Source organism: Gymnodraco acuticeps, unplaced genomic scaffold (genome assembly GCF_902827175.1).
Source record: "Gymnodraco acuticeps unplaced genomic scaffold, fGymAcu1.1, whole genome shotgun sequence".
NCBI classification, from domain to species: domain Eukaryota; kingdom Metazoa; phylum Chordata; class Actinopteri; order Perciformes; family Bathydraconidae; genus Gymnodraco; species Gymnodraco acuticeps.
The window spans coordinates 2,588,713-2,601,368 of record NW_022991375.1 but is presented as its reverse complement, the minus strand read 5'-3'; the positions used below and the strand labels follow the sequence as shown (position 1 = coordinate 2,601,368).

General features: G+C 38.6%; 2 protein-coding genes across 2 annotated transcripts; both read right to left on the bottom strand.

Moving 5' to 3' along the window:
* Positions 1-1,492: 1,492 nt before the first annotated feature.
* Positions 1,493-6,892, bottom strand: LOC117562855 (zinc finger protein 133-like). Its single transcript, XM_034240784.1, has 7 exons — positions 6,679-6,892; positions 5,609-5,704; positions 3,505-3,657; positions 3,218-3,343; positions 3,065-3,097; positions 2,688-2,765; positions 1,493-2,597 (listed from the first exon to the last, which is right to left on the bottom strand). Exons 1-7 carry the CDS (start codon positions 6,851-6,853, stop codon positions 1,999-2,001), a joined length of 1,260 nt encoding a protein of 419 aa, XP_034096675.1. The 5' UTR covers positions 6,854-6,892; the 3' UTR covers positions 1,493-1,998.
* Positions 6,893-9,012: 2,120 nt separating this feature from the next.
* Positions 9,013-12,170, bottom strand: LOC117562848 (progranulin-like). Its single transcript, XM_034240758.1, has 6 exons — positions 11,936-12,170; positions 11,498-11,644; positions 11,117-11,413; positions 10,611-10,784; positions 9,737-9,895; positions 9,013-9,517 (listed from the first exon to the last, which is right to left on the bottom strand). Exons 2-6 carry the CDS (start codon positions 11,642-11,644, stop codon positions 9,377-9,379), a joined length of 918 nt encoding a protein of 305 aa, XP_034096649.1. The 5' UTR covers positions 11,936-12,170; the 3' UTR covers positions 9,013-9,376.
* Between the last annotated feature and the right edge of the window lie 486 nt (positions 12,171-12,656).

Genomic DNA, 12,656 nt, shown 5'->3' with positions numbered 1-12,656 from the left:
TGGAAGTACATTCTCAATCTAGCATACAACATAATCAAATCAAATCAAGTTTTATTTATATAGCACATTTATAAACGATTTTTGGTCGAGCCAAAGTGATGTACATAAAATAAAAATAGCCTACAGTAGAGACACTTTACGCAAATTAGCTGCACTTTAACAAGCTTTGATTAACACATGAATGCATCAATAAGTATAATCACATAAATGGGCCAGTTTGCATAATGAGTACTTGTACTTTAAGTATATTTTAATGCACATACTTTGTGCTATTCCTTGAGTAACATTGTGATTACAGGACTTGCACTTGCAACAGAGTATTCCTACACTCTGGTACTTAAGTTCCTAAGTACAATATCTGAGTACTTCTCCCACATCTGCCTACGGGTTGCCATAACACAAGTTGCTAACTAGCATTAGCAAGGGAGTTAGCCACCCTGATAAACTGGTAGCTACCCAGCTGTGTTAGTCCATCACTAGAAACAGCAACAATAAGCAACAGTCAAAAGCACCGGGGAAAACTGAAAAACGACCGCGTTATCCTTGATTTCTAACAATAGTAGTAGTTTAAACCGTAATAAATAAACGTAAGGTAACATGTTACACGACATTAGCCAAGTTCTTACGTTAACTTGTTGTATGTAAGTGGTTACCGTTAGCTATTAAGCTAATATGTCAGTGGAGTTAGCAACTTAAAGAACGTTAGCAACATTAGCCGTTAAACCTATATATTTAAAATACCATGTATACAACTTGTCTAAGTCACCATGAATACACGTCGTTGATTAATGTTAATAAAGTTAAACTCAAATGAACAGTCATTACGACATGGTGTTGACTACACTTACACACTCACACAAGTAGTAATCTGTTTACAAAAAGTGACCAGCTAGTAATTAACGTTACATGTGAGCTAGTTATATGACGTTACCTGGTCTTGTATCTTCAACACAGCCATATTCCTCAGAGTAAATCCAAAGGGAGGCAGTGACTCTCCCGGGGAGTTACTGTACATTAAACCGGGAGAAACTGAATAAAGGAGACTCTCCGGAGCCAAACCGTGCGGCTCCCCCCCCCCTCTTCCTTCCTGCCGTGGACACAATCACCACATCATGGGACAGATATGACAAAACTGGCAAATTGGGATCAAAACACAGCAGTCAACCAACTGCACTCCTCAGTAAAACACTCATAAACTCACTGATTGGCTGGGAGGACAGTCCATTCAACAGTAGTGTTAAGCCCATACATGACCAGCATTGCCTTTGACATTTTAATCAAACTCTGCTGTAGTCTCGTCCTTATAACACAAATGGCAATAATAGCCTTGGGGATTCCATGAAAATCTGGCTTGAGAAGAACAAACTCAACAGAAACACTTTTCAACTCTCTCATACTTCCACAATAATTCTTAACGTTTAGATGTTTTGTTGGCACCAAATAGCCTCTAACTTTCGAACTGAGGAATTTGGAGAAAAAAATGCACAAGGAATAGATTTGAGTTTGAATATTTTTTATTCAGGTCTACAAAACTGTATGGGAAAACAATTATATACAAAACACATTTGAGTTTTTGCACAGCACTGGAACTCAAGTCTTTCCCCCGCTCCCTTCCTTTCTGCCATGGACACACTCACCACTTTATGGGACAGATATGACAAAACTTGCAAGTTGGGATCAAAACACAGCAGTCAACCAACTGCACTCATCAGTAAAACACTACGGCCAGCTCATACACTCACTGATTGGTTGGGAGGACAGTCCATTAAACAGAAATGTGAAGCCCCCACATGACCAGCATTGCCATTGACGTTTTAACCAAACTTTGCTGTAGACTCTTTCATTCATTTCCCATAACCAAAATTGCAATAAGTCTTTCATGAAAATCTGGCTAGAGATATTTTGGACAGCACTAGAACTCAATTAGTTTTCCCATAAGTACACTTATCTAAAACAAGGATCACAGAAGTTTTTGTTTGTTGGTTGGAGACTTGATATTTAGACCCCTTGGTCTGTGAAATCTGCGATGCCTTTTGCCCCACATACACCACTTTTGTTTCTCTTTGTGTGGCTGTGAAGGTGCTTGACGAAACTCTCTTTAGACTCCAAATGTTTTCCACAGATTCCACAAATCTTGGTTTTATCCAGTGCGTGTGTTTGTGTGTGTGTGTTTAGCTTGTACATGTAATGGAAAGGCTTTCCACATGCTTTACATATATGAGGACCTTTGGGATTTTGACTGACAGATAGTTTGGTTGACTTATTAATCTTTAAACTAAAATGTCTTTTCACTTGCATATTCCTCTTGGATGACTTTACACTAGAACAAAGTTTGTGGTGCTGAGATTCCCCAGCTGGCTGCAATATTCCACCATCCCCACCATCAGGCTGCGTCTCCAGAGGTTGATTTGAAGAATTAGGAAGGGGTTTTGCTTTGCCACTTTCCACAGTGTTCAATGTTTTGCTGAGATCTTGAGTATAACTGTTAGAACAAACAATTAAAGAGGCATGATCTGCCACAAAGCTCAATATACTGTTACTTTGTTGCATTTGCTTCACTTCGATCTGCACTGAGTCCTGGCACTCGGGATGACTCACTGGGAATAGAGAACAAACACATTCAGTTGTTTCTATCACAAGTCTGTACATGCAGTGAACGTGAAGATATGCATGCAAAGCTCTTCTACCTTGTTGGTCCTTTTCACTACAAGATCCAAGAATCAGGGGGACCTCCTCAAAGGCAGAGACATTGGGCCTATCTATGACTTATGAGGAAAGACAGATATATGCATTTAATAACATTGATAGACTGCATAATTCTTGCAGTCAATACACCATCAAACGATTTATTTCTGATGCTCAGTGAATGAAAACATTAACACTCTAAGGTCTTATTTTGACAAATATGAATTCATAGCTATGCAGGTGCTATTTTTTTTATTTGGTGCATGGAATATAACAACTAGCAACATAACCATGTTTACAGCATTGTTCAGAAATGGAGATGGGTAGTAATTCATTATTTAAGAACAACTGAGGGGCATCAGACATATTGCAAACTAACCTGCATCTTGGCTTTTCTGCAGTATTGCATACCCTGAAACGTAGAGAGGTATTATAGTCACTAAGAGGCTTAGTCATTATTATTGTTGGCACAGCAGTTATTTAAAGCAAAACTTAAAACATGGTCATGAGAATTTTAAGGACTGATACATACCAGGTTGTTTAGAGATGTGCACCTGAAAGTTGGTTCTCCGGCTAATGATCCTCGTGCAACATGGGCAGTGCCAGTGACTTCTGCCTTGGCTAAAATCTTTGCACGTACATGGGATCACACATTTTTCTGAGAAGAGAAAATATATTGAACTTACTACAGGTACTTACTAACTTAAATAACTCAACACTTTTATCAGCTAGCTTTCTTTAGAATATGCTCAACTAAGTTGACCCATTGTAATGAACAAAGTATCATCGTACTTTGATTTTGATGTAAATAAAACGTACCAGTGCCATTATCAGTCAAATGGACTGCATTTAGATAATGTTTTTCTATCAAATGCGTCTTAGTGGCTGGAACACTCTTCAAGCAGTAGGAACAGTTGCCACCACTTGCATGCTTTAGTAAGTCGTTGCGTGAAGAGAAGACACACCGCAAGCCTGGAAAACAAATGAAGATAAATGTATAGTTACTTTACAAGAGAGTATGGTATTTATTAGAATTATTCAGGTTTGAGACACAGGGTTTCCCACACATAGACTATACCTGGGCGGGCCGCCCAGGTATATTAACGGCCGCCCAAGTATATTTCGCGACCCATTTAGTTATTTTTTTTATTCGTCCGTGACCACGACGCCATCTGCGATCGATTAACTTGTAGACAATGATCCCTCGCTCCCTTGCTCTGATCTCGCCTCCTTCTGGCCTGTTAAGTGGCCTGCCTCACACAGGGTGACTGGCTGTCCACATGATGTGGCCTGCCGACATGGCCACTGTCATACAGATCATAAATTAAAGCCCTTGATTGGTCTCTGTGTGTCATTCAAGCTCGGGATAACCTCAGCTCAGGTGAGGTAAAGGACTCTCTGAGTGTTTAGATAGTTAACTTAGTCTAAGTTCTCAGTGGGTCTCAAACGGTGTTGTCACCATTTATGTAAACACATATTTCCATTTGAGAGGGTAGTGATTGGTCTAATCTAATGGATAGTGAGGTGGGCTGAAGATCGGAAGGCTGTGAGTTCAAATCCCGCCAGGAACACCACCACTAGTGTGCCCTTGAGTAAGGCACTTAGCCCTTAGTTACTCCAGGGAGAATGTCCCTGTAATCGGTCATTATAAGTCCCTCTGGATAAAAGCGTCAGCTAAATGAAATGTAATGTGATTAGTAAAATATGCATGAATAAATAAATAAAAAGTTAACTAGGTGAAAAAAGGTAAGATTTTTTAAAACTTGTTGAGAGAAAACTAGTCTTTGCTGCTGCCTCAAAGAGGAGCAGGGGGAGAGGAGGGAGAGGGGGGAGAGGAGGGAGACAGGAGAGGCTGATTCAGGAGCACAGACACACTCACAACTATAAATGAACCAAAAATAAATTAACAAGTTTCAGTGTTTTTTTCATATTGGAAATGGTATGTTATTGGTTATGGCCATGATTTTATGATTATTGAAATGTATACAGTTCTGTTTAATATAGGTGTTTCCATAGATCTCTTTATTTTCCCCTCAAAATGCACCAGATTGATGCATTTAACTCCAAAATAAAAAATAAAATCTTACCGGGGGGGCATGCCCCTGGACCCCCCTAGAGGATTTGAGGTCGACCCCCACTAAAAATCACATGGATAGGTTCCTAAATACATTAATAAATACATTTATTTTTTTAAATAGTAGCCCATTTCCATATGTTCATGTGTGGGTAGTAGATTTAAACTATAGGGCTATCATTATGGGCCCTGCCTGTACCTGTTGGCTCTGCCATCGCGTGAAGGGTCTGCTAACAAGCGACCAACAGAAAGGTTAATGTTGTTGCACGTCACCTCAACCCCCCCCGCTACCACCACCCCCCAAAGTATATTTCAGATCTGTGGGAAACACTGGCAGTTAATGGACCAGCACCAGAGGCATTCCCATACACACAGGCGTTGGAGCTGTTTTTCATGAAATCCCAGAAGGATGAAGTGCTCTGACAAACAGTGCCATCTTTGCGCAAAATGATTATACCGGAATGAAAAGTCAATAAATAATGTTGTTAAAACTTTTTTTTTTTTTTTTTTTCGCGCACCCCCCCCCCCCTGCCACCACCCGCCCAAGTATATTTCATATCTGTGGGAAACACTGAGACATCCTATCAAAAGCCTCATTCAGAATGACTGAAATGCCAATTTTCCCTTCGAGGGTGGTATTAGACATAGGAGACATTTGAGCAAACAATGAGTGTTTTGTAGTTATTGAAAGGGAAGTTGCACTTAATAGTTATGTAAGGTTTTACAATGTAATGACTGATGTAGCACATCACACTGGGGTGAGTAATGGTGTCAATGTCAGAGACACAACTTGATTCATTTTTAAGTGTCTCATAGAATCTTAATGAACTGATTTGACTTAAGTCTTACCACTATTGGAGCATTGGATGTTTTCGACCTTGCTGACAGTACTTGAAAAGGATGCAACTGGACCAACAACATCCCGGTTGCTTTTCATGGGGCGACCTAATGCAGAGTAAAGTGAAAAACAAATGCGAAGGAGCAGTAGTTATATTACATATTTAAAAAACACATTTAAGAAACAGAGAGTGGCTATAAATGACTTATCGTTGTTATCCTACGAAACTAATGAACTTGAAACACACTGGATGATTTTGAATAACTTTGAATTGCTTGGAGGATCTATACAGTACATAACCACCAAGACCCTCCAAGATGTACTCATACACAGTCTTACAGACTGTTTGTAAGACAGTTCTTAAAATGTTCCTAATTATAAGAACTGTAATTTGTTATTTTTATAATATTCTCATTATAACTTGAGGTTTTGGTAATACCGTCCCTGGTACATTAATAGCAAAACTAAATATTGAAATGACAGAGAGGAAGAGAGAGAAAGAGGAGGAATTATTATCAGTAGGGCGGAAGTCAAATCATTTACGAAAGTTATAATCAAGCAACAATGGCAAAAGTTATGGGACAGTAACACTAAAGGAAGACATGTATACCAGATACAAAGGGAAGTAGGAATGGAAAGCACTTGCGGGAGTAATAGAAGAGAACAGAACATTATCAGCAGGATAACATTGGGTCACTCCGGATTAGACTCATCACTGCATTGGAAAACATCCAACTGGCAATTGTGATGGTGGCCAACAATCAGAGACAATAAATCATGTATTTTTTTAGCTGCCCGGAATATACTAACCAAAGACTCATTCTGAAAACTGCAATGGAACACCATAACATTAAGGACATGGATTTCAAGTCAATATTCGCAAGTAACTCAAAAAATGAAGTTCACAAACTGATCTTCAAGTTTCTCAAAAACACTGGTCTGAGGACAAAGATTTAACTTGAAGATTCAATAAGTCAACAGTAGGTGGCCATAATGCTCCAAGTGGTTGTGACTCGCCATTAAAGCAAAGAAGAAGAAGAGAAAGAGGAGAGATTATTCGCCATTATACAACCAGACGAACCTTTCTGAGCTTTAAGGATCATGTCCAACAGCGAACGGTTGCGCTGGTTTTCCTCCTTGAGTCGGGCCGCCTGCTGCTCGTAACCCTTTAACGTCTTTTTAAAAACACCCATTATTTCAGAGGCAGCAGCATGTAGCCGCTCGGAAACAAACACTTCAAGTTCGGCTTCAATCATCTTTCCACCATCTAAGCGGAACACACCGGAACAAAGGAAAGTGAGCCTTCCGGAATGTAAATGACACTTCCGTTTGTTTCCTTTCAAAGTAAAAGCCCTTTGACAAACGACACAGTTGGGAAATGTATCCTTATTGGTATGGGGAAACACTGGTAGTGCAGAGATGGGAGAAGTACTCAGATCTTTCATTTAAATAATAGTAGAAGTACCAGAGTGTATGAATACTCTGTTACAAGTAGAAGTCCTGCAATCAAAATGTTACTAAATTAAAAGTACACAATTATTAGCATCTAAATATACTTACCAACAGTAAAAGTACTCATTATGCAAATTGGTCACAGAATATTCAATCAATCAATCAATCAATGTTTATTTATATAGCCCAATATCACAAATGTTACATTTGTCTCAGTGAACTTCACAGTTTGTACAGAATATCAGTATGACAATACGACACCCATCTTAGACCCTCACATCGTACAAGGAAAAACTTCCGGAGAAACCCCACAGTTTAAAGGAAAAAATGGGATAAACCTCAGGGAGAGCAACAGAGAAGGGATCCCTCTCCCAGGACGGACAGACGTGCAATAGATGCCGTGTGTAAAATATACAATATGCATATAATATGTTCTGATTATAATAATTGATGCATTAAAGTGTTATCAAAGCTGGTAAAGGTGTTTTAAGTAGGCCTACTTTGTATGCGGCGAGTTAGCTTATTAGTTTTACTCTAGGTGTAACCATGGGCGTAGTTTCCACTGGGGACAGGGGGGACATGTCCCCCCCACTTTTCAAAATCCTGTTTGTGTCCCCCCCCACTTTTCAAATGTGTTTATTATTATTTTTTTACGCAAGTGTTCATCGTCACGGAGGAGCGTCTGTCTGTGTGAGAGAGAGAGAGAGAGAGAGAGAGAGAGAGAGAGAGAGAGAGAGAGAGAGAGAGAGAGAGAGAGAGAGAGAGAGAGAGATTTCAACAATAAGGATGAGCTCTCTCCTGTCAGACTGAGAGGCTGAGATAACGGAGAGGGTGAGCTCTCTCCTGTCAGACTGAGAGGCTGAGATAACGGAGAGGGTGAGCTCTCTCCTGTCAGACTGAGAGGCTGAGATAACAGAGAGGGTGAGCTCTCTCCTGTCAGACTGAGAGGCTGAGATAACGTCAGTTTAGGTGAAGTAAAGGACTCGCTGAGTGATTAGATTGTAAACTTTTTGTAAAAGTTATCTCAGTGGGTCTCAAACGGTTTGGTCATCTATGAAAACAAATATTTCCATCTATTTAATATAGTTGTTCAAAATAAGTTAAGAAATAACTCCACTGTCAGTAAAAAATTTAAAATACAGTTTAAAAGGGGAGTGATAAGTAAAATATGCATACATAAAAAGAAAGAATGCAGACTAGGTAAAATAAAGATAGGAGAGAGGAGTTTATCAATTCTGTGTTATTGGTTGTGAGCATATTCTAATGGTTTTTGGACTATTGAAATATATACAGTTCTGTTATATGAGTGTTGAGAGTTGTATCCATAAATCTCTTAATTTTGCTCTCAAAGTGCACCAGATTGATGGTGCACCTAATATATATAATATAATAATATATATAATTGATAATCTGATTGATCTGGTGCACTTTGAGAGCAAAATTAAGAGATTTATGGATACAGCTCTCAACACTCATATAACAGAACTGTATATATTTCAATAGTCCAAAAACCATTAGAATATGCTCACAACCAATGTTTATAAATATATTTAATATATATAATAATACATATATATTTGTAGAAAGCAGGAAATGGAATTAAATCGAGAAATATGTTTCATTGCGGAGGAGCCTCTGTTTTGTGTCCCCCCCACTTCTCAAACCAAAGTTACACCCTTGGGTGTAACTAAAGTCCTTTTTTAAGTGTTGATTGTCTTTCTAAAATCATTCATTCAAATCTGCAAAGAAACTAAAGGTATTAAGTAATGTAGTAAAAGTACACGATCTAACTCTGATTTGTAATGGGGTTGAAGTACAAAGAAGCTAGAAATTGAAGTCCCTCAAAATTGTACTTATGTACAGTATCTAGTTACTTTACACCACTGGGTGAGTGTACCATCGCCCAGTGACACAAGGATTTCAGGCTGTAGGAGAACAAATGAAATTCACTCACATTGGCATATTTGTATTAAAATAAGTTTATAAAATGTTATATTTTCTGTTACATAAAAAAGTGATCATTAAAAAATGAGATTGGCATTAAATCATTCGTGATTATCTATTTCTCAATTGACATCTTCAGATAAAAAATCCTCAATAGACCTACTACACCACTGCAATGAATACAAACTTTTGCAAGAAGTCTCGATAAACTGGATATTAAAAATATGCCATCCCTTGTGAAAAGAAAAACAGCCACCATGGATCACTCATCTTTTGAGGATAAGCATATTATTTACTTCATTTTCATAGGTCTTATGATTCATTGTTTGATTTGGCCAGCACTATATCAAGACAATCGCAAAGCTATCACAGTGCACACACTTTTACAACATGTCCTCGGTTGATTTGGCATGTTCCCGGGGGCCTGATGGGATGTGAGCGTACCCTCCTTCACATGACAGGGAAGTGGAGGAGCACTTTAAGCCATACTCACAGCAGTGCTTGCCATCTTTACAACATGTGCCCTGAAACAGAAAAGGTCTGGATGTTAGGAAATGGTAGTATTGACTAGAAAAGTGCCACACTAAAGTGGATAAGCTAATTTATTTACTGAACAAAACAAACATATGTCAGATGCATCAGTTTTAGGTGTTTATAGTTTGGAAAAATGCACTTTAAAATGATGTTGATAATTAAGTTGTTGTGTGTGTTGACGGCTTTCATGTGTCATGGACAATTCATACCAGTGGGAAGGGACAGCAGCTCAAATTGCCTTTGGTGTCTTTGCAGCAAGTTGTCCCTGCTGAGCAGTAAAACTTGTCATTACAGCGAATGACTCCAGCCTCAGGGATACCAGCCTCAGGGATACCATCCTTGGTTTCTGTCAGAGCCGTCATTGGTGTCTGCAAAAGGGATACACAAAATAACCTTGCTATTAAATACATATTTAACTATAAATACTTATTTTTTTGTTGAGAGGAGTTGCAGGCTGTAAAACCAACACAAAGACATAAAGGAAGCTTGGGCATGTAGAGCTTAGTGGAATAGTAGGTTGATACATACTGTACAGTACGTCTCTGTAAGTTTGTCATTACAATACAAATCTTTTATACACAGTCATTTGAACTTTTACAATTTGAATATTGGTAAGAGGTTTCTTTCTTTTCAGGGAAAAAGCCTTTAGTATTATTTATCAAGATTTGTTTTTAAGAATCAGAAACAGGTTTATTGCCAAGTAAGTTAACACATACAAGGAAGAGAACACGTTTTAGGTTTGATTTGATCATATTGGAATGCCAGTGGCCTGTTAACATAAGCACACAAACCAACAACTGTCAACATATTGATTCAGATGATGCTTAATGTTGATTGGTGCACAGAATGATGTGGGATCACTTTTCAACTGAGCCCCGCCCACCTCAAACCAGTAAAACAAATTACAGGAAGAAAGCCTACAAGTAAATAACTCCTGTGAAAACTTGTGTAGAGCCCCATCACCTACATTAGAAAGCTGATGGAGGACGGACTTTCAGGACCTTTGTTGATGATGGTCATTGAGATACCCATCCCCAGGATTTATACACCACATAAAGGCACATTTACTGCCATATGTCATACCTCTTGTATGATGCTTTTGTCCTCTGAAGTTGAAATGGGAGAGGCAGGGATTGAGGTGAGACTTTCTCTGGGGCTGAAGGGATAGCTCAGGCCTCGCCTCACACATTGTGTATACGTGTGGTCACAGTCGTAGCCATATGGACAACAGTGGTAGCCGTCCAGACAACACCTGCCCTACATTTTAAAACAAGTAACAAGTTAATCATTGTCAAATGCACGACGGTAACAGAAGCAGTAATTGGCAATCAGATTCTTGGATCACCGCCCTTGACTTGACCATTCTAAAACCAATATGTATAAAAAGAAAAACATGCAATTAAAAAAACAGAATCAAAGACATAAACACATTTAGAAGTGAAAGAGGAAAACATATTTCAAATAACATATATATATTTTTTGTATATATATTTTACATTAAATGCAGAGTGGATCCAATACTGAAGAATTATGAAAGATAACTCTCTTTGTTTGGAATTCATTACACAATCCTATGAAGGTCAACTCACAAAATAGTACACGCAACAGAACCAGGCTCCTGTTGGCTGTCTGCAGCAGGTATAGCCATCGGGACACCTGAAATAGCTGTCACAGTAGACATCTGAATTCTTTGTTTGCTCTGGTACAGCATTGTTTTGGAGTTCCTGGATGGGAGATGCTGGTCGAACAGGAGTGCTTGGTTTCTCTGCAGCTTCCTTGTTCACCATGGGGATTCTCATCCATGGTGCTTTATCACACATCTGAGTGACCAGGTTACAGCGAAACCCTGAAGGGCAGCAGTGGGCCAGGTCAGCGCAACACACAGCCTAAAGACAAATAAATGCACATAGAGATAAACGTTAGTCTCTATAACTACATGTTGTGTTACTGTATGTTTTGAAGTGACTTACATTGGGATATTGGCAGCAGATATATCCATGCTCAGTCATACAGCAGGTGGCGTGATCACTGCAGTGGCTCCCGTCAGGACATGTAATGCAGGATGCAAACCCCCACACAAACACTCCCACTAACAACCACAGAGTAGTCCTCAACATCTGCAAAACAGTAATAATGTGAGGTTAATTGAAATCAGTTAAATTAGTTACATTATTTGCAGTTCCACTATATGTCTCATATAGATTATTTCCAGTTCATAAACTACATTGTGATTTAAATGTCTTTGATTTTGTTCACATGCTTCAACTTTCAGTTTCATTTTATCTTGTACTTTAATCTTCTTTAATCTCAGGATATCCCTGAACAGTAGGCTACTAATAGACGTTGTGACTGTAAATAACAAACCATAAAGTATACAGGATTTGAGGCAGATTATTCTTATCACTTACCTTGCAAGTGTTTCAACAACTTCTTGTGCTACGGTTACACTTCCCCTGAACTGAAGCACGAATGCATTGGTCTTTATAAGGCAGGTCAGACACTCCCACTAGAAATCTAGAAGTCCAACTGTACACACCCTGTGGCTGTGGGTCATCATGTGATTGTCAAATCATGACAGTGGACGTTTCTGAAAACACTCCTACACCTCAATGATTAAACAAGGAAGGCTCACATTAACCTTTGTTGCAATTTCAATGTTCAACATAACAAGACCTGCCTGTAAAACCTGAAAAACTATTGATGCAATAAATGTTTGTTTTCAAATGAGGAAGTAGGTTAAACGTTAAGTACTCAAAGCAAATGTTACTTATAAACTAACAGTGGTTCATACACCTTTTTTTGCATATTAGCACATTTCTTAATTAATTACATAGGACCTTGGTATGTCTTAAACTAAGTATGTTTAATTAGTATACTTAAGTACAATTAAGAGGTATGCACTTTGCCCTAATTTCGATGTTCTGCTACTTTCTACTTCAATAGATAATGGCATTGTTACTTCACTGCATTATTAGTTACTGCTGATAAATTAAAAACAAAACAATTTAGTATCAGCTGATACATTGCAGAGTGAAAGACAAAGAATAGAGTTTGGGATGCATATTTAAACACAGAGAGAGGAGAAAGGGAGGGGTAAAGTTTGGTGATAAGGATGTTCTCAGTTCAACT